We start from the raw sequence: 20,874 nt of genomic DNA, 5'->3' as shown, positions 1-20,874 counted from the left end.
AAAAAAACCCACCACCCAGCAACAGAAAAGATGAGGCTGCAAAGCTTCTAAAGAGTGATATTAAATGTAAACTTTGAGGACATGGGTACTCTGATATACCTACCTGGAAGAATATTTGGTAAGAATGAGCTTAAGTTTGGTTAAATATTCTGGAGCATAAACTACCACATCTTCCTCATTTGGAATACTAATATTCACAGTTGACATGACTTCATTTGTGAAATTTGACCAGCTGAATGGCTGGAAAAAAGCAGGCATAAAATATTCAATAATTATGCATGTCTCTTCTTGTTTCCAATACTTTATGATAGGGGGACAGACATGGTTACAGTGTCAGTTCTAACACTGTATAATTACTACAACGATCAATTTGATATGTGATATTTGACCAGGATTTTTCATCCATTGTTCCATTCACTTTTTGATTAAAAATTAGTTCTGCAGCATGTTTATTATTCAGCAGAATCAAACCAACTGTTCAAGAGCAAAAGCAAAGCTAAACATAGAGAAATACACCTAGAAATTAGGTTGAATGTCACCTTGGTCTAGCCAATATAAAAACAAAGAAGAAAAAGCAATTTGGCTTTAAAAATAAAGCTTCCTTGGTCTATGCAAAATTTAGACAGATACAAAGTATTTATCCTTTAAAAATGGATATTAATGAACAATCCATTCAATACAGTCATTCATCTCAGTGGAGATCCTGCTGCAAATGAAAGTATACTGTCGTCATAGCAGAAGTGCAGGGACGTTACAGATACGGTGCAAATGGTCCAGTGAAGCCAAACAAAACACATTTTTAAACTATCAATATTGGGTCTATAGACATGCGGTTTTACCTCAGAAGCTAGGTTTGGAGTTGCCAAAAGATACAATATTGTGTATTATTTTCTAAATGGGAATGGTGGTTATTCAACCACCAGCAGATAAAAGAAAAAACAGCAGAATTGGATGTAATGCAAATCTTGTTGAAATGCCACATTTCAGTGTTTGAGAACATTTAAGATTAACAGTATCTTAGGTTCTATGATTTTCCATACAGTACATACATGTATGTACTTCATATATATATATATATATATATATATATAAGTGTATAAATGTACTTACAGGTATATAAATATATCGATCACTTACTACGTATGAGGTGGTATGTACTTTTCTTGATTTATTCTGGTAGTTTGGATCATTCTTTCAAAACATATCATTAAACACTTACTATATTAAAAAGGTCTATGTGAGAAGTTCCTAATTCAATAGGTTATGTCTTTAAAAGTCTTTGTTTACTGTAATTAGTGCCAAAGAGAATTTCATCACTGAATGTGGTAGTTTGTAATTTTCAGGGACATGGCTCCTCTTCTACATCATGTATAACTACTAAACACAAGAATACATGCACAATCCCAAGAAAAGATTATTAGATATTAGCTAATGAATTACAGCTAAGCAAAAATATGCCAGTTGCTGTTTATAAATGGAATTTATGAGACAGATTTTTCTTCTTATTTCTTGTGTTCTATTTGTCTATTATTGCTCTGAACACCTCCATAGGTAGCCTTCATGAGAACATGGCAAGTTCTAGGAATAAATGATCCTTTTGAGGAGTTAAAAAGAAATTCAGAGCTTTTATTTTTGACTATCCATGTCTGATGGCTATATAATGGTCTCTCTGATGGATTTTCAGTTTTAATGTTTCCCAAACCCTTTTCTAGAACAGTTTCTAATATAATTACATAGCTACCTTCAAGGGAATTTTATCTTTGAAATTTACTCTAACTAAATATGATACAATGATTTCAAGTAGTTCTGGTCTTGTCATGAAGTCAAATACCTGGTGTCACCTAAATTTATTTTGAAGTTCAATTTTTTCAATAAATAAGAATCACTGCATTTAAACAAACTATTTCAATGCTATAATTTTAGAAATGACACAATAAGAGAGTACTTAGAACTTGCTACTTACCTTCCCATTGATCTCTAGTGAAAAGTTATTTTGGATCTGGGCCAATGTCATTTTGTTATAAAGAAGCACTGGGTCATTTCGATCTTCAGGTTTAGTTGTAGCCTATGGATTTAATTTTTGATCATTATTCAGAACTATGAATTCTTTAGAAAAATATAACTACATGAGGGAAAAAGAAATATGGGATAGGTACATCATTTGATTTAAGTTCTGTTCTGTACTTGCTTTGTAATTTATTTTATCATATATCAAGAAAAAAAATGAAATATGAGATTGTCAGTATACTCAACAACAATTATCAAGATTTGGCTGCAGCCAAGTATAAAAATTCTTCAAAAATCTTGTTATACTTTGATAACCGCCCAACCACATAAACAGTATTTGCAGGCTTCTTTCCTTCTGTGGCTAATGGCCAGCTCTGTTGTATCTGTGGTTGTTTCATATTATAACTTTCTTGAATATAGTCATTTCAATTTATCCCTAAAATACTCGTATTAATACCCTTCCCCCTCACCCCTGATTCAGTGTCCCAGTTAAAATTCAGACAGGGAAGAAAAGCCCAATGGTTTCTGCAAGAATTTAAAGCAAGTATGAGAGAGAAAATTCCTAGTATATAGTACAGTTAGGTAGCAAGTTATCTAGGGAGAGTGCTAACCCCTTCTACTTTTGTGACTGTCCTCTCAGCCTGCCTAACCAATTTAGTACTCTATACTCAACAGCACCAAGTTTTATTTACTTATTTTTTGCTGAATCAAAAAAAAGAAAAGAAAATTACAATAACAACTCCCCAGCTAAGGGCTGGAGTAAAAGAAATTTTAAGTGAGAAGGGACAAAGGTAAAAAAATATAAATGGGACTTATTTCTCAATGACAATAGCTCCAATTTCCTCTTTAGGTCACTTAATTATTCATTCATTTTATAAATTATTTACTGTACATCTCCTTCATGCAATAATATGCTGGATACTGTTAGAGATACATAGGTGATTCAAAGATAACTAATACTCCACCTCAATTTCAGAGTCTAAGAGAAGAAAGAAAATGAAGAGACAATTCTGAGGTAGGATAGAACTACTACAGAGCTGATCAAAGGAGACATGGTCTGGGAAGGTACAAGTGGTAAAAACCCAGGGTAAGAAGCTGTTCTCCTCTGATAATTCTGTCCCCAACACAGAAGCACATGTAACTCATCAAACTGCCATTCCCTCAGCAGCAGCTCTAAGCAAAGCCTGGTTCTCAGGGGATACTTTTGGTTTCACGTAGCACCAGGAAGACTAAAATTGCCCTAAAAAATCTTTGGTCTTCAAGATTTGGATGGCAGTGGCAAGCAAATGGGGATTTAGGAGTGCAGGTTATTTGCCATGTCAGAGACAGCTCTGCGGCTCCTGGGCTGAACCTGACCATGGGTTCAATCAATAACCTGGATGCAGTTCAGGCAGAGTTCACTTGCTTGAGACTTCAGACCCTGTCAGAAGAACATCAGATAAAGTGCCAACTCAGACTCCAAGGGTTCACCTGGAACTAGAGAAAATTCAAGAACACACTCTTTGGGCTTTGCTGCTAAACTCCTCCTGTCAGATCTCCCTTGACCTCAGCAAGCCAGACAGTCTGAACTCAGTGACGTCACACTGTCTTGTGGCCACATTCAGTGGTTAATATTTCTTGGCAAAGGGACAGAGACAATCTCTGTGATGCCCTTAAACTTTAAAATAAAGTAAAGTTTTACCTATCAAAACTAAAACAAGTCTGCTGAATAGTTAGCAATCAAGTGTGCCTGGAGACTCAAGAACATTTCCACAACTGTTTGACTACAAATGGTTAAGATTTTGATGTAATCCACTTATAATAGGTAATGTCTCTAGTTTAATTTTTGTCAAACTTAATATGTCTCCTGGATGTCAGGAACTAGTTTACTATAAAATTCTAGTTTTAATTTTAAAAGTCAATTAAAATTGACTCTTGAAGTGAATGATCCATTACTGAACTGTGCATTTTTACCAGTTGGTAAGGAGTTAGACCTTTTATCCTTAAAATAGGATAGGAGAAAGAAAAAAAAAGAATGGTTAACATTCTTCAGTGTATCAGAGAAAATTCGATTTACATTGGCAATTTCTTTTTCCAATTCCATAACTCTATTCATTTCCAAAGACACCTGGTTTTTATCGACGGGCAGTTCTTTTTCCTGAAGAATCAGTTCGGCTACAGCAATCATAAAATCCACATATGCTGTACAAGCCTACAAGAAATAAATAACAGTAAATTGTTGGAGAAGCTTCTAAATATGCATCATTGTGACTAAACTTAAAATTTGTTTTCAGTTTGACATTAATTTTTGGTAACAGACAAAATAAAATAGAAATCCTTTCCTAAATCCTGAAAAAAATGACCTGCACAGATTCTTAGGAAGTCAGTGTATATTTGAATTAGAGAAGAATAATAAAATATCATGTCAAAACTGCTAAGTAATTTGTAACCATTTGGTCTGGGAATTTCATAATCTTCCATTTTTAATCAAGTTATTTTAACTTGCCTTAATAAGAATGCAGTTGCAAAACATATGGTAAGCAATAACCCAGTATTTCTTTTTCTCAAATAATACATTCCTTTACCAAATTCCCTTTTCTCAGTTTTCCTCTGCTTGAATATATTCTGTTCATACATCAACTATTCATGCAGAGATGGCCATAAATGCATATAATATTATTAGGATATCTATATTTGTTTCCTCTGGCCAAGCAGTTTTTAAAAATTTTTCTCAATGAGGTTGTGTTCTCATGAGCTCCTCCAACCCAAACTTAATGGGTTTTAGTTAATTCCATAGCTGGCTCCTGCTGCTGTGGGACTTCACTCTAAGATCCCATAAATTTGTACATCAGCTTTCTCCTAAGAACCCAAGCTCTTTCCATTTTATCCTCACATATAGTTTAACTGTGTGAAGGTAAGCTATAAATTAGTTACATTATCAACCTTCTACAGAATATATGCCTTCCTTATTCAAGTTCAAGTTTACAGTGGCATCATACAAGGATACTGAGTACCACTTTCGTAAATCTCAACCCATTGCTGTCTAGCCATTATTATCGTCAGTGATCAAAATAAACTGTGATCTGACCTCACTAAAATTCACTCACAATTCAAATTCCCAGCAGCAGCTTGACAACAGATAACCATGATAGGACAGCCATGCTGGACGCATTTGGGATGGGTGGGCGCATCTATGCTTCTAAGACTCATTCAGTGGGTAAATATGAAGGGAGGCTATAAGTGCTTAACACTCCCACAGTCAAAAGAGGTTTTTATATCTCTCCTAACTGATTATCAGTAAAAGAGGCATACTTAACAACGTTCACTGTGAATGCAAGGCACACCTGAATTTACAGTGGCCCTTGAAGAGAATCAAACATAAAACGTACAGGGAAATCAAAATGTCTTATCAAGCAAGAACCTAAGCAAAATATATAGTTATTATCAATTTAAAAGTCAAGAGGATGACTTAAAGCAAGGTTTAGCTCCTGGCATTCCATGACCTTTACTAAATGCTAAGCGACAGTGCCCTGGGGAGAGGGCTCTTTCTTTTCATGGAAACCCTGCAATGCTGGGGATCTTGAGCTAGCATCTCTGTCCATGGATCTGTCACCCAATAGAACAAAGCATTGCTCAGCTGTGTGTATGTATTAAAAACCTAATCACTAACGTAACAGGGATAACGAATTGTTTTTATGTATATTCTTGCCAACTGCTTTCTTTCCCCTTTGAAAGGTAATCAGAATTCTTGTTTCACTTTGAAGTAAACAAGTATGTCTGAGTTTGTATCTCATGGGGCCAACTCCAATATATATTCCAAAATATAAGCATGCAGTGTTTTGAATTAACTGTATTCCAAATCATACAAATTCATCTGCATTCAACAGGGAGTTACTACTGACCGGGAAGGAAATGGTAATTTGAATTCTGCAATATCAATCTACTGAATTTTTTTTTTTTTACTCCGTGGGGTTTTTTTTGTTAATGAAGTGAGAAAAACATAACAAGAATGCTTTCCTGCACTTTGTTAACTTTGCAAACTGGTTCTATTCCAGCATTTTATCTTTACAGATGTATTTAAATACTATAGAACTTGGCATAGGCAAGCACAAGAATTTGGACAATGTTTCTGGTCTAACTGAGCTGGTAAAGTTTTCCAGAAAACTGGAAGCATATGATATCACTAGGTTCTGGGATGCTTGAATGTTTAATATAGTTACATGGAATACACTACTTCCTTTAATGAGCTCTATTACCTGGCAACTATTCCAACGTGACTGATTAAAAGATATCTTAGTATCTTGATTATCTTTCTTGGCTTCCAAATTTATCTGAAAGCTGTCAGAACCTAGGCTTATAGCAGCTGTTAAGTCCTTTTTACAAGATATGATTAAAACCTTAAGGTTTTAATTTTTATTCCTTGAGATACTTGTAGATACATAAAATGCCAAATGATAGGAATTGTCATGATTTGGAGCAAAAATAATCAACACGTATTTTAAATATAAATAGTACATTGGCTAAGATCTTCTTTAAATTGAAATTCAGTATTTTTTTTTGGTCACCAAGAGAGCAATTGGCTACTAGGACAAGGGCCAGTGTCAGTTATCTTTTTGACAGTCAAAAGGCAGCTTTGTTGAGGCCTTGATGTGGTGAATCCTTTATGTGTGTAAGAGTCTATCTATATATCTATGTAGCCCTTCCTTTAAAAATAAAACATTTAAAATCCCCACACTTACAATAGCAGGTTTGAAGATGATAATTGGTTTTAAATGCTTAGGTAAAATCTGTAAAAACAGTTCAGTGGATTTTTAAATTATACACTATCAATGAGATGATATTTACCAACATCCAAGACAATGAATTGTTACTCTAATTAGAACTATTTTCACTTTGTATGACCAAGCAGTGATGTTTATGAATTGGTTCTGTTCAGAAATAGGGGTCCTCCTGGTTGGAAAAAAGCTGGTGTTTGTTGGAGTTACCAAAGAGAAAGAAACACCATTTGAAGATTGTCCTTCAAACTTCAGTATCTTTGTTAATGTATAACAGCATGACCCAGGGAGGAAGACAGCTTTACAGTTAGATTGGCTGATATTTGTGTGTCTTAGTGTGACAACAACCTATGGGTCATGGTTTTCACTTCCAAAGATTCTGTTCTGGGACACCCAGCTTTTACCAATTTTCTGCCTTCCCCTTTCTAGGAAGAAGACTGACATAATGTGGAGCATGAAGTGACTGAGAAGTCACAGAACAATTCTATTCTTAGCTGCAGATGATCAGGGATATTTAATATCATAAAAAAGTTTCCTGAGGGAACATACAGGGGATGCCAAGCAGTTAAGATATATTTCCTAGTAAAAGGGCTTGGAATTTTTCCCCAAGTTAAGCAGCATGTCAGGGTGCAACTTCCAGCTTGGAGAGACTTGCTCCCCATAGAGGAACTGCAGACATCTGAATCACGCAGGCATTCCTAGGGACCGGAAATGAGAAACAGCCCTAATCTAAGCAGGACTCAAGCAGGAGAATCCAGGACACAAGAGGATCCACTGTGGACCAGCATGGGGAATCTGGGGCTTTCATCAGGTTATTAATGAGGGATTCACATGAGAACTTATTGTGTAACTTCTAAGGTTTATTGCATGTGTTTGGGAAGCTTCATGTGACTCTTTTTACAACCTGGCTTCAGTCCATCTCAAAAAATTCTGTTGTAAATGCCACACCTGACAAGTCTTGTCATTTTTACCTATTTTTGTTGTATTCAGTAAGTTCCAAGTTCAAAAGCTCCTTTGTATTTTGTTAAATACAGATATCTGGACTGTGAAACCTCCTGACTCTTAGTCACCTGATGCCCAGAAAGGACAAATGAGGTCAGCAGCTTCCTTAGCAGGACCTATTTCATCAAGTCAACAGAGCAGCAGCCAGAGTGATCTTTTTAAAAATACAAATTAAATCACATCTAAATTATCCACCTACTCTTATCTCTCACCTTGTCCCTTACCACCTTGTTTTATTTCCCTTATAACACTACGCCCTGCATTTATCTTATTTCTGTAAGTTCCTGGTTTGTTTGTTGTCCGTCTCCTCCCAAGGGAACACAGGTCTCACAAGCACGGGCCTTAGCTGTCTTGTTTCCTTGGTTCCGCTACTGCCTAGAAAAGTATCTGTCATGTAGTAGAAGCTCAATAAATACCTGTGAAATTTTAAAAATGAAGTGAAATTTTAAGTACATTAAAGAAGTTTCCTTTGCTTTCTATATCATTAGTCCTATATTCTCAGTCAAGTCCACAGCAGTTTCTCTCAGCTTGCATTCTGGATACATGGGCAAATAAATCCTCTCTAGGTTTAATTCAGTTCTAGCTCATACCTGCACATCTAAAGGACAGCACACCGCCACTTGTGCTCTCCCTGAGCTCACAGGATTTACCTGGTCTGTGTTTTTTCTTAGACACAAAGATCCTGGCTCATCTCTTCCTGGCTTCCAACCATCCTGGCCATGCTCCAAGTCCTCTATCCTTATCCCTAAAATGTCTCCATTTTTTTTATGAACCCTCATTTTTTTCTAAGGGCATGACTCTGGCCTCCTTTTCTCCTGCAAGCCCCACATTCTGTCCTACAGCTTCTAATCTCTAGCTCTCACCTACTTCCTCAGGCTCTCAGCTCCTAGACCAGTGGTTTTCTCACTTTTCTTGTACCCCTGAAGCACTCTGTTCAAATAAGTATTTTGTTATGTATAAACGAGTACAACAAATTGTGAGGGATTGTCTTGAGAGTGTGAAGGCCTGGCTAAACAGAGCTCTGTCACTGGCACGTACGAAGTGGTCTTTGAAAACCACTGCTCTGGCTTAGTCCACCTTCTCAGACAGACCCAGAGCACAAATATATGAGCATATTTTGTGCTCCTAACCTACAGATTTCCTACGACAATTAGCCTTGATAAACTGAAGAGCAGAGAAAGGGCAGCTTTGAGACCAATTTCAGTTCATCCCTAAAGCAGAGTTCAGAGACTCTTTAGAAGGTGGATGATTACTTAAGAAAAATAGCTCATCATTCCTTCCAGTGAATCAATCAATATACAAGACCTCCTCCTATTAAGTAGTTGGCTGGTTCCATTTAAAAATTCCATGAATGGGGTGATTTTTTGTATAAGCAATGTGTGTCTTTCACATTGCTTTCCTAGCATAGAAATTCATACCCCTGTGAGGGATAGAATTGTTTCACATCTCACTACTTCTATCCTTTGAGAGAGCAGTGCGTCCTTAAGTGATCTCTTTCAATAATCAGAATATCTCGGATATCCAGTTCTTTCTCTTTAACAACAGAGATTCAGCATGAAAAGCTCCTTGATTGACCCATTTGAGAACAATTCCTTCTACCATGACATTTAAGAAGTTCTACTTATTTCCTGGGAAAGGAAGATTTACACAAGAACCATGCAAATAAATCCAAACTGGTAAGACATATCAATTTGCTAGTGTACATATTTATCAGTATTTACACAGATGTCTATACAGTCTTCTGCCTGATATTTGGCCTGTACAACAAGGAGTTGGCAGTTTCAGACTGTAAACCCCTGGGAAAAGATGGTGTTTATTGTTGTTTGGCAACCTGTGTCATATGCAGGAGATGGCTTAATTAATATTTTTAAATGGGATTTTCTCTCTAGATTATTTTGTAGAAAAAGCACCATCTAGAAGGAAAGACAGATTGGGAAGCAGAAGATAGGATCAGGGTAAGGTGGGCTACAGTAGCTATTTCTGCTCATCTTCTCATAACAGAGCCCTCTATTCTGTTTCCTCTTGGCCTTTTCCTGAGCCACAGAGATGGGTTACCACTGCCAACTAGTTTTTCAGAAAACCTGGTTCCCTGGACATGGTAATCAGAAGGAGAGGAGCAGTTGGCTCACTCAGGGCTAATCAGTCCTTCCTTCAGAAACTGACAGACATTAGAAAGAATGAGATTTCTTTATTTTGGAATGGGAAGCTGCCAGTGGTTATCCTTCATGGAGAAATAGTGCTGGAGAAGGAAGTCAACACAGAAGAAAGTAAAACTTTGAAAATGGGGAAAGAAGAAAATAGATGACTACACCGAACCCCTAGAACCAGCTGCACCTGATTCCCTGGAACTTCACAGTCAGGCAAGAAGCAAAAAAACACTTCTTATAATATTTAAGTTAATCAGAGCTGGTTTCTATTTCTTATAATTACTGTTACTAACACCTGGATCTTTCAGTGTGTGACTTCAGCATGCCATTCTATTTCTTTGAGCCTCTATTTCCCCATTTGTAAAATGGGGGGTTGAATGAAATCCTCTAATATCCCATTTGCTTCTTAAAGTATGTACATGAGCAACCTTAACTATTAAAGAAAACATATGATTTTGTCATGTAAAAAATATAAGAATATATATCTTTGGTTTTCTGTTGTTTTAGGGCATGTTTCCTCTTCAGGTGAGAGAGAAAGTGAAGAAAATGAAAAGGAACTGAGGGATTTAAGTTTAGAATGATAATCAGAGGGATACAATATGCATTTCTCAAAATATAACATTTAAAACTGCCAAAAGCACAAAAATTCTGCTTTTTGAAAGGCAGAAAGAACTTTTAACAAGAGAAAATAGGTTTGTTTTTAAGGAAGGTGGTAAGATACAGTTCTGGAAAAAAAGCATTATCTGTTTTCATTATTTAGTGTTGTAATAACACAAGACATTTTACTGTTTTGAATGCCATGCAAATATCATAACAAAAAAATTCTATTCCTAGGGTATCAAAAGCAAAAATATGCTTCTGTGAAGTGGAATGGGCTTTCTTAGTAATTAATTTTGGTGCTGTTTCAATTGTTCATAAGTCTGGTTTTAGGATTATGGAAGATGACTCCTGAATGATATCCATGAAAGAGGGATCAAAGAGGACCTAGGGAAATGGGCTTAGGTTATAACTTGATCAAGGTCTAGAATGAGGGTCCTTTTGATCCAAGAGGGGATGTGACCTCATCCCTAGCCCCTGAGGCATATCTGCAAGACGAGACCACACCATAGCTTGAAAATCACTGCCTAGAGCGACAGACAAAGAAGCCAGGCTTCTCTGGTTAAAAATAGAGAGCATCTTTCCAGTTAAATAAAAGTTGGTGACCTCATGTCAATCCTCAAAACTTCTCTTGGTTATTTCCAATAAAATAATGTGGAACACAAAAGCCTGCAACCCACTGAAGGTGTGAATGTATCTTAGGGAAACTGAGTATAGCAGAGAAATCACAGGAGATGGAAAAGAGAATAAGGGATACATGATTTGTAAGATGTTTGCAAGATGCTCAGGAAATATATTGTGTTCGCTATTGATGCCTTAGAGCTCACACTTCTCAAGAATGAAGGTGAGGCAGTAGGATGGGCCTCTATGAGGACACTGGGTTCTTCTGCCTTCCTTCACTTTCCTCTCATCCCTACATCTTCCTCCTTAGTCGTTCACCCATTGATTCACCCACTGACTAACTTAGTATTTATTTGATGATTTCTAAGGGCCAGAAGCCAAGCTGGGTACTGGGGATAAGTGGAGGAGAAGTGAAACTTGTCACTGCACTCACTAAGTGTACGGTTTTCTAGAAAAAAAAAGAAAAGACATTTAATAAAAAGTAGCCACACACCCCTGTGGTATGGGAGCATACAGGTATACTCATCAAGTGAAAATTTCCAGGAGAAGCCTTCATGAGGAACTAAAATTTTAAACTTAGATTTAAAGAGTGATGAGAAAAGAAAGAGGGCTGGGGGGGACAGGTGTGTGGGGAATGACCCAGGCAAAGGGAACAGCATGTTTAAAAGCCTGTATGTAAGAAAATCAATGAAGACAATGATATGTTGATACAATGATATTGAGATTTCTTCCAGCTTTGTAACTTCTCCACCAGATGTTATTTTGTTTCCCTATCCTTTTTGCCATTTGTTTTTTCATGAAGCAATAGAACACTAAGAAAAAAGCATTCAAGGGAGTTAACTTCTCTCAGAGATAAGAAAGTCATAGAAAAACTAGAATTAACTTTTATTTGACAGCTGGCTGGGATTGCGGATGAAACTGAGGGATTACAGGTGGTGATGGTTGGAAGAGGGTAGCAAACATCATGGAGGAAATAAGGAGAACACTGGGATTTTTTTGTGGCTACTCATACTCTCCTCCAATCCCCCAAAGCCCCCAAAAGAATGGATTTTAGAAGAGGAAGAGGGTAGAGAAATAGTAATTACTCACTTCCAAGATGACAATTAGATTTTATCTCATGTGCCAACTCCCTTCAAGTGGTTGCTCTGAGCTTGGAACATCGAATTGAGAAGTACTCTGAGGTCTGAGGTTAGCAGGAAAGAGTACAGAGACCAAACAGCCCTCGTTATGGAAGTGGCGCAAGGCAGCAAGCGTGTGTGTGTTTGCTAGTCTAATCCAGATCACTGTAGGCACCTCATTTGAGCTGATTAACTCAGTGTGCTGCTGAATTTTTCTCTATCAGTTGCTCATTTAAAGAACTCTGCCAGTATGAAGTACTGCTCTTATTAAGTTGGAATAATATAATGGAAGGAGCAACAGAGAGGAAGAAGTTCTACCTCTGGCTCTACTACTGTATCGCTGAGTGTTCTAGGGAAAACCTCTGAGCCTCAGATCTCTCACCCACAAATTCTGTAAGTATATTACTGATTCTAGATTTGATCACCCCTACCTGGTCTTCTTAATGTCAGATCAGAAGGCTCTGGAAGGGTGCTGTGGAGCATGATGTGTTTCCTACCGGACCACTCCCTGATCCTCAGGGGCACCACCCTAGACCATGATTACTGTGTTCATTTTTTAAATGATCCAATTTATTGGGGAAATAAAACATTTAAAACTGACTTTCAAAATGGGTCATCTGACTTAGATTCTAAGAATTAAGACACAAAAAAGGAATTTTTCAAGTATCCTTGTTTCTAGAAAGACCTTCATTCACTTGGCTGAGATCATTCATTCAATCAAGGGGAGTTCATGCTCATGTGTGATTTTAAGTATCTGGGCTGAGTGAAGAACATGAATGGTTAACTTTAAATTTGGACTTAGTCTTTTTCATTATTTATAAGTTTATGCGAAATGATTCTGTAGTTTTGATTGACTGATTGATTGATTGATTGATTGACTTTTACCTCTTTGTATATTCCAGTGCATTCGTAGTAATCCCTGGAAGGGAGGCCAAGACGAGGTTGGTCAATCTATAAAAAAAATATACAAAGAAGAAAATAAACCATTCAGTTAATATGGAACAGTTGGGCAAAATACAAGCATGGCTATTTATGGATGAGCAAGATCCTACTGTTCTTGCTGTTTATAAAGGTAACAGTCAGACACCGAGTAAATGCAAATTAGGAAATGGTTTCCACACTATTTGGAAGTGTTAAACTGATGGGTAGTTAGATAATCTAAAAGAGTGTGCTGCAGATATTTGGGGATAACCAAAGAAAGCTTGAATGAAAAATATTCTGGGAAGAATTTTTAATGCAAAATAGAAGGTACATGTGAACAAAAACATGTTAGAATCTAGGGCAAGAGAGTTTCTAAGTTTTATATTTACAGGACAGTCAGGTCTGGGGAACACTTTCTTCTACTCCAACCCTTAATTGGGATGGGAAAAAACAAAAGGTGGAAAACCTCTATGGTAATGCTGGAACTTCTCAGCTAGTGGAAATCTTGCCAGAGATAATTTTTGAGATCCCCTGCCCTAGGGGGTTGGAGAAAACTCCTCTTCCATTCTCTCCTGCTCTGCTCAGGTCTTCAGCAGACCCAGCTGCCCCCTGGGTGTGTGGAAAAGGAAACTCAGCTCTGCTCAAGAAGGTCTGGTCCACTTTCAGCATACAGTAGAAACTAACTGGATATATTCAGAGCTTTGTGAGATTGCTGTGATTACCGTGCACTGCATGGTAAGATGGGTACAGGGGCATCATCAGTGGTTAGAGTGAGAAGCCTAGCAGCTGTAAAGAGCCTAGGCCAATACAAAAGAAGCAGAACCCAGAAGATCAGAACAGAAAGAGCCAGAAGGCATCTCTACAGGAAGGGCCTTACTCCTTCTCCAACCTCCCAGCCCTTTATGGGAAATCTTCCTCACGGTGATCATACAGAATGCTGATATTTGAAAGCCAAAGGAGAGAATTTCAGAAGAAGGAAAAGAAGTCCACAACAGAAGAGAGCTGGATTCAATCCTTTTCATGATTTTAATAAAAATGACCATAAAGATTAATGCAGCAGTGACATAAACATAGTTCTGTGACCTGCAACTTTTGGTTTTGTTTCTTTTCCAGGAGACCAAAGAACAGCTCTATACATTTCTAGTCCATCCCAGGTGTACTCATAAAATATTAACCTCCTCATAGGTGACTCCTAGGTAAACCTAAATGAATGGTTCACATCAAAAAAAAAAAAAAAGCAATAAAGCTAGTTTAAAAGAATGACATTTATTTACCTTAATTGAGAAAAAAGGTAAAGGTATTCTTTGGTGAGAACCAAAATTATGTTCTCAGCCCCTTTCATATGTTCTTTTTGGAAGCACTCAGGAACTTCCAGGTTCCAGACCTGCATTACTTATGTAAATCCAACCATGCTCCTTTCCTGAACACACAGAGAAACTGGGTGCATTTTCTAAATAGGAGCCCTTTCATTTCTTTAATTTATTTTATGAAGGGAGCGGTATCTAAAACAAACATAGCAGAAGGAAGAGATGAATGTCTCAAACAAGGCATCAACAAATACTTTCAAAATTGGGAATCCAGGTGTCAGGGACAGAGAATACATTTATTACTATCTTGCTTATGCAGTTCAACTGAGAATTTGCATGACTTCTCAACAGGAGTACCAACAACGTGCGTGGAAGTTTTATTACAATTTAAAGATAAGTTGGGCTATTGGCCACACAAACTTACATGAATTACATGGTTCACAGAATTCTTATCGTCAGTGCCAACAAAAAAACTAATTATGACTTTTTTCCCATATTTGGAATTCAGTTGTGCAATAGATTTCTCAGCTGTCCACGAAGTACCTAAAGCAATGAAAGGGGAAGTATATCTTTAGAAGCCTTAGTGATTAATACAATACTATAATAATAACATAGGTTTCACATGGAAATTATTTTTTTAAAAAAGAAGTTAATTTGTCTTACCATATGTTTGCTCCCAGTTTTTTGTTGCTACTGGCCAATCATATATATCTGGTAACAGTTTGAGTAGAGGTGCTCCACCTCTGCTATCAATAGCAGCTTTTGAAAACAATGAACAATTCATTATGAAGACTTTGCATATTTTGATGTACTCTTAATGAAATAAAATGAAGAGCACTTACATTCATTCAGACAAGATCTGTACAATGTTTTTGCTTTCTGCACTGCTATTATGTCTTCAGTTTTGGGTTCCTGCAGGACATCTGAAATAGGGCATTTAATAAAATACATCAACATAATCGTTCCTTTGAGGGATTAACATTTTAAATGCGAGTTCCATTAAAAAGCTTGCTTTTTTTGTATCTATGTTCTCTCCCTTCCCATTCCAAAACCAACCCCTTACCAGACCATTATTCCTAGTGCCGAACTGGGAGGCAGTTAGCTTCATTAGCCAAATTAAATGAAAGTCTTTTTGAGTATATTATCTTTTTTTTGTGTGTGTGTGTGTGTGAACAGTAATATGTGCTTCTCTGCCATAAATAGTTATTTTTTTAATTGAGATTGAAATAATAATACACAGGAATTTGGAATTTAATATCATAGTCTTCTTGATGGCTGGAAAATAATTATCTTAGTGTGACTGTACTGTTCTTGCTCCAAATAATTGAATGGATTGTTCTTCTTGTTTTGATGTTAGAAAGTAGCAAAAATTGTTTTTCTACAAACTAATTTCTAGAAGAGGGGAATAGAGGTTGGAAGATAGCAGAGGACCAGACATGACTTTTTTCAACTTCCCAGGGACAGTGTCTTAGCTGGGTAGAATAATATACTAACTCTGGGAAGACAAATCTTAGGAACATCTTGGAGCAACTTCAACACAGGGCCAGGGTAGGAAGACCATGGAGATGGTGTTCAGTGGCAATCATTTAGTTTCTTCTATAAAATGCATAAGAATGCAGTCTCTAGGAGTGATAGAGCCTTACCTACCAATGAATGCAGGCATGCTAAGAGATGCCAATGTATCCGTTTCGGGGTCTACCACTCTCAGTGTGGCTGAGTCATGGTCCACAAGACTTGGAGGGATTGTCATACTCTCTATTTCATGAAATTCCCTCTAATGACTGAGTTGTATCTTGAAATATAGGTATATTAAGAGAAAAATCTTTGATGCATAGACACAAACTCCACTAACCTTTCAAAATGACTTCTAATTCATCTCTTAAAATGTCAAAGTTGCTATAACGGGAGCTGGTCTCAGGAATAATGTTGTGTTTCAACCAGCCTCCACAGGCATATTTGAAAAAGTCTGTACAAGGCTCAACAGTGGCATCCATGTTCTGGATCAGGCGAGCAGCTGCAAGGGCAGAGAAAGGACAAGAGGAAATGAAGCATGTATTTCTGAAGTAATTTGGAGAGGGGAAACAAGACATGCTCCTTCTCCTTTATGATCAAGTCAACTGAACTGATGTTCCTTTTCCTTACTTACATAACTGTTGATTCAGGTGAAATGAAGAATACTCTGTGTATAATATTTTTCTTTATTCCTTTCCTTTATTATAATTGGTTGGTCTTATTCCTGAGGTCTAGGTCCTTCCATCCTACATCTCACCCCCTCCTCCAAATAACAGGCTCTTGCTAGTTTCTATCTCAGATGAAATAAAGAATATAGGTCTTCTTTGGCTGTCCTAGGCCTGGGGTTAACACAAGTTCACTCCGATCATTTTAGCTGCTGACTGCTCTTCAAGGTACTGGGACTGTTAAATGTCTTGGAGACTCTAAGCGATGTGAGATTGTCAGTGGATTTTATCATTTTGGTAAAGATCTGAAGCAACAGTTATTACTTCTTGGACCTCACATGCAAAATAGTTGCAATTCAGGTTTGACGTCTGACTTGAATTTGTTTATGTAGAGACTGTCTTCATAAAGCTAGTTAGTTGTTCTTTTGTCTACTCTTACCTTTGAGAACCACGATAAAAACGCAAATCAACCAACATTGAATATTTACAATGCACAAAACGCTGGCTCTGCTAGGTGCTGCACTTGATAGAAAGCAGCAAGAAATATGAATCATCACCATTGAAGAGAGGAAAGTGACGTACAGCAGGCCAAATGATTACAATTTCTACACCTGGAACAGTGAGAAAGCCCTCCTGCTGCCCTCCCCACGTTCATTCTCATACAAGTCGAACTGTTTTGCAATGAAGCAAAAGAGCGATTGAGAATTCATCTGTATCATGAGAGTATAAGTCCTCAAAAGAGCTTTAGAAAAATACTTCACTTTCTGAATTAATTAATTAAACACTTGGAACAACTGCTGAGCTGTGTAGATTTTTTTTCAGCTTGGGGGGAATGGTAAATCTGTGTTCCAGCTGAACCAGTTCTAAGCACCTTCCGGACATGTCTGCTTGGCTGCCATTTCAGGCTCCATCTCTTTTAATACTAAACTCTCTGGGTTGCCTCCAAAACAGTCCTCTCTGGACTTTTATACTTCAGTATAATGCACAAACATTACCACAGTCTCCCAGGTTTGAACTGGGGTAAAACTCTGCATTTCTCCCTCCCCCTTGGGCCTATCAGGAACTCTTTTGCCTCTTTTCTGTACTCTTTCCATAATCAGTGCCAACCTAGTTAACATCATTATTCTCTTTTGACTAGAAATCACCCAGACAACCCATTTTGCTAGTACTGTCTTCCTACTTTTAAACATTCTGCATATCATTCACCATATAAACTTCACCAAAAAACCCTTTTGCACTGGCCACACACCCTTGCTCAAAAATGTGAGTGACTTGACATTTCCCAGGTTAAATTACAAACTGTTTAATTGGCCTCTAAATCTTTCCTGATTTAGAATATTTAGAATAAAAATATCATCCCGTTTTCCCCCCCTCTGTTTTTATACAATGTCTCCACTCCAACCAGATGGACCACTCCACATGCCACAAACACTGCTATGATTTCCCACCCTGTGCCTTTGCCTCTGGCCCCCTGGACCTACCCTTTTAACTCCTAGTCCTGTTCCTCCCAAATTATAGCCAGTATTCAAGGCTCAGCCGTGTCCTATCTCTTCCCTGAAGCTCCCAACTCCAAACTTCAGAGAATAGTACCTTCTCTGAACTCCTGAGAGATCAGTGCCTCACTTAGTCTTTAATGTTTAGATGAGGCTACCTTGGGTTTCTCCTGGTGGGTACCTACTCTGTCTCTTTAACATTCTGTGGATGTACTTAACCTCTTCATATTCCCATTGCCTAGCACCTCAGTAAAAGGCACATGGTTATGTGCATGTGTGACGATGTTACTGAATCATCTAGGAGTCCTTTCACCCCGCCTTCCTCCCCCTTCCCCTTCCCCTCCCCTGCTCCTGTAGGTCAGGCCAGTTCTCATTTCATGGCCTCCAGAGTCCATCCCATCCGCCCAATCCCCACCTTTTCCATTCTATCTCAGCCCTCCTTCTCTCGGGCTCTATTTGTACCCTTTCACCCAAGCTATGGCCCCAGGCCTCCCCCTACTCCAATCCATCCCGTGTGCCAGGCAGATCAATGTTGTCATAACATTTCAGCATGCCACTTTTCACTCCAAGATTTTCAATATAAACTGTCTGCAGTCATAATAAAATCCAGATTCCACACCATATTCTAACCTGAATACATCTAGTGAATAGATACTCTCTTTCACTACTTTCTTACTTGTGCCATCTGCCCCAATTACATGAATGTATTTAGTTTCTACTGTGAAACACCTTATAGTTCTCTGCTTCTATAAATTTGACCATGTTGCCTCAACCCTTACTAAAATATCCTTTATTTTTTCACATTTAGGAATTCCAGGCATTTTCAAGGCTGAGCTCAAATCCTCCTTCTTCATGAAGAACTATCCTTACAAAGCCCATATCAATTGGCATCATATTCAATTTTTTGTTGGAAAATCCATTATCTCCTCACACAGACTGTGGTTCTGGTAAAGGAAGGAAGACATTTTTCTTGTCTTTCACAGAGCTTGATGTTATGCTCAATCAATACTTCTCACTAAAAACTCTGACTTGAAGCCTCATGTAAAGATTCAGAAACTGATCTTTAAAAGGTAGAGAGAAAAAGTAATTCCCTTGAACTCTGAAGGAAATGAAGATATGATGATAGGGAAGTGAAAATAAAGACCCTAAATACATAGAGGATTATCACATAGACTGAAAAACTAGAGAATTGGAATCTGAGAGAAGTGCTAACTAAAGATGCTCTAAGCATACATCTTCAGCAGTTTTAGGTAACTCTTGTCTTTTAAAATACTTTAAAAAATTTAAATAGAATGTTGTAAAGGGAACTGTCATTTTAGAAGCACTTTTATTTTCTTTCTCTCACTGAGGAAATGTTTGGTTTATGTCCCAGCATCACAAAGAACAATAAACTCCTTAGTTGGGAGAGCAGTGAACAAGTAAGGAGCAAGTAGAATGAACAAGGAGAGTAATGAACAAGTCCACTGGAAATACCACGTGCCTATTAAACACCGAGAACAAAAGAGGGGCAGCGACCGCAGATCTATGATCACAAGGAGAAATCCACGGCCACGGGAATGCATCTGCACTCCCCCATTGCCCACAAGGGAAAAAGATGGTCCCTCCCCTCTCAGGCTGAATGCCTCACTTGACACCCAGTTAAACTACTTACAACTGGACCACAAACCAAAGAAACAGAATTCAAACAATTTGTGACGGAAATGCAGGCAAGAGACAGGAAGAGGCAACCTTGCCAACTTCTTCCGGTGCCACTTCTAGCGTTTCCCTTTGACCTGAGAGCTCATCGGAGGAGGGTGCCGCCAATCACTTCAAAGAGAGCCCTCTGTTCTGATGACTATTTTGGGGCCATGGGCCAAGGCAAGTCACAGGCTTGCACTTTTATGCTGGGTCTTTGATCAACCTTCCTTTAATCTCTTATCGTGGGTTTGATTTTCATTTTGCACCTTATCCTCCGGACCTCCTCTGTGCTGACTTTTCTTTGAAGTCAGCGGTAGACTCGTGGGTAGAAAGGCAGTAGGAAACAGACGCGCGACTGTCAAACTGGTTGTAATTGTTTTTATGTTTTGCACTTTGTTTTGAATTACTCAGTCTTTCCACATAACCACACCTGGGCTCTTCAGATGTTTCCTTATCTGTGGGTTTCTGACTTCTGATTAAACAAGTGTGGTTTAAAAACAAATAAAATTATTCACCTTAATAAGTAGATATAAAAAATGATATAGTAAAGGCAAATGTATTGACATGGAATGCTGTTGCCCAGATGTTTATAAAATGAAAGAGAGAGTATGTTATGATTTTTATAAATCTGTATAAAAGCACAGCAAGTCTACAAGGCATTTACACTAGTTATAGCTGGGTGGAGGGATTATGAGTGTGTATTATCAGCTTATCTTTATTTTCTAATTCATATTAGATGAGCATTCATTGCTTCTGCAATAAGAAAAAAAGAATTTTTAATTAAAAAAAGTCACATAAAGACAAGAAAAGTAATCTATTAATAATGAGTTTATTTCTTATGAGTGACAATTCTGAATGTTCTAGGCTGATAGCAAATGACACATCATTTTTTTTTCCTAACTAATCTTTTTGTAACATTCTCCCAACTTATTTGACTACAGGAATTTAAAAACAAGCTCAACCACTATCTGAGAAATTGTTAATTACTGTGTTCATTGCCAAGGGTCTGCTGTGTGGATCTGAATTAGGAGGTTCTGTGTAAGCTGGGAATAT

General features: G+C 37.7%; 1 protein-coding gene across 6 annotated transcripts in view; it reads right to left on the bottom strand.

Annotated features, from left to right (window-relative positions):
- Positions 1–20,874, bottom strand: part of MME (membrane metalloendopeptidase) — a 95,382-nt gene that overhangs the window by 47,091 nt on the left and 27,417 nt on the right. For all 6 annotated transcript variants that reach the window (XM_036904151.2, XM_036904148.2, XM_036904153.2 and 3 more), the window contains 8 exons: positions 16,327–16,488; positions 15,317–15,397; positions 15,138–15,233; positions 14,899–15,017; positions 13,132–13,197; positions 4,064–4,198; positions 1,964–2,065; positions 104–240 (listed from right to left, as the gene is read on the bottom strand). In XM_036904151.2, coding sequence (XP_036760046.2) covers positions 104–240; positions 1,964–2,065; positions 4,064–4,198; positions 13,132–13,197; positions 14,899–15,017; positions 15,138–15,233; positions 15,317–15,397; positions 16,327–16,488 — 898 coding nt within the window. The remainder of the gene's footprint in view (positions 1–103; positions 241–1,963; positions 2,066–4,063; positions 4,199–13,131; positions 13,198–14,898; positions 15,018–15,137; positions 15,234–15,316; positions 15,398–16,326; positions 16,489–20,874) is intronic.

This window comes from Manis pentadactyla, chromosome 1, assembly GCF_030020395.1.
Source record: "Manis pentadactyla isolate mManPen7 chromosome 1, mManPen7.hap1, whole genome shotgun sequence".
Lineage (NCBI taxonomy): Eukaryota > Metazoa > Chordata > Mammalia > Pholidota > Manidae > Manis > Manis pentadactyla.
This window is presented reverse-complemented; position numbering and strand designations above follow the sequence as displayed.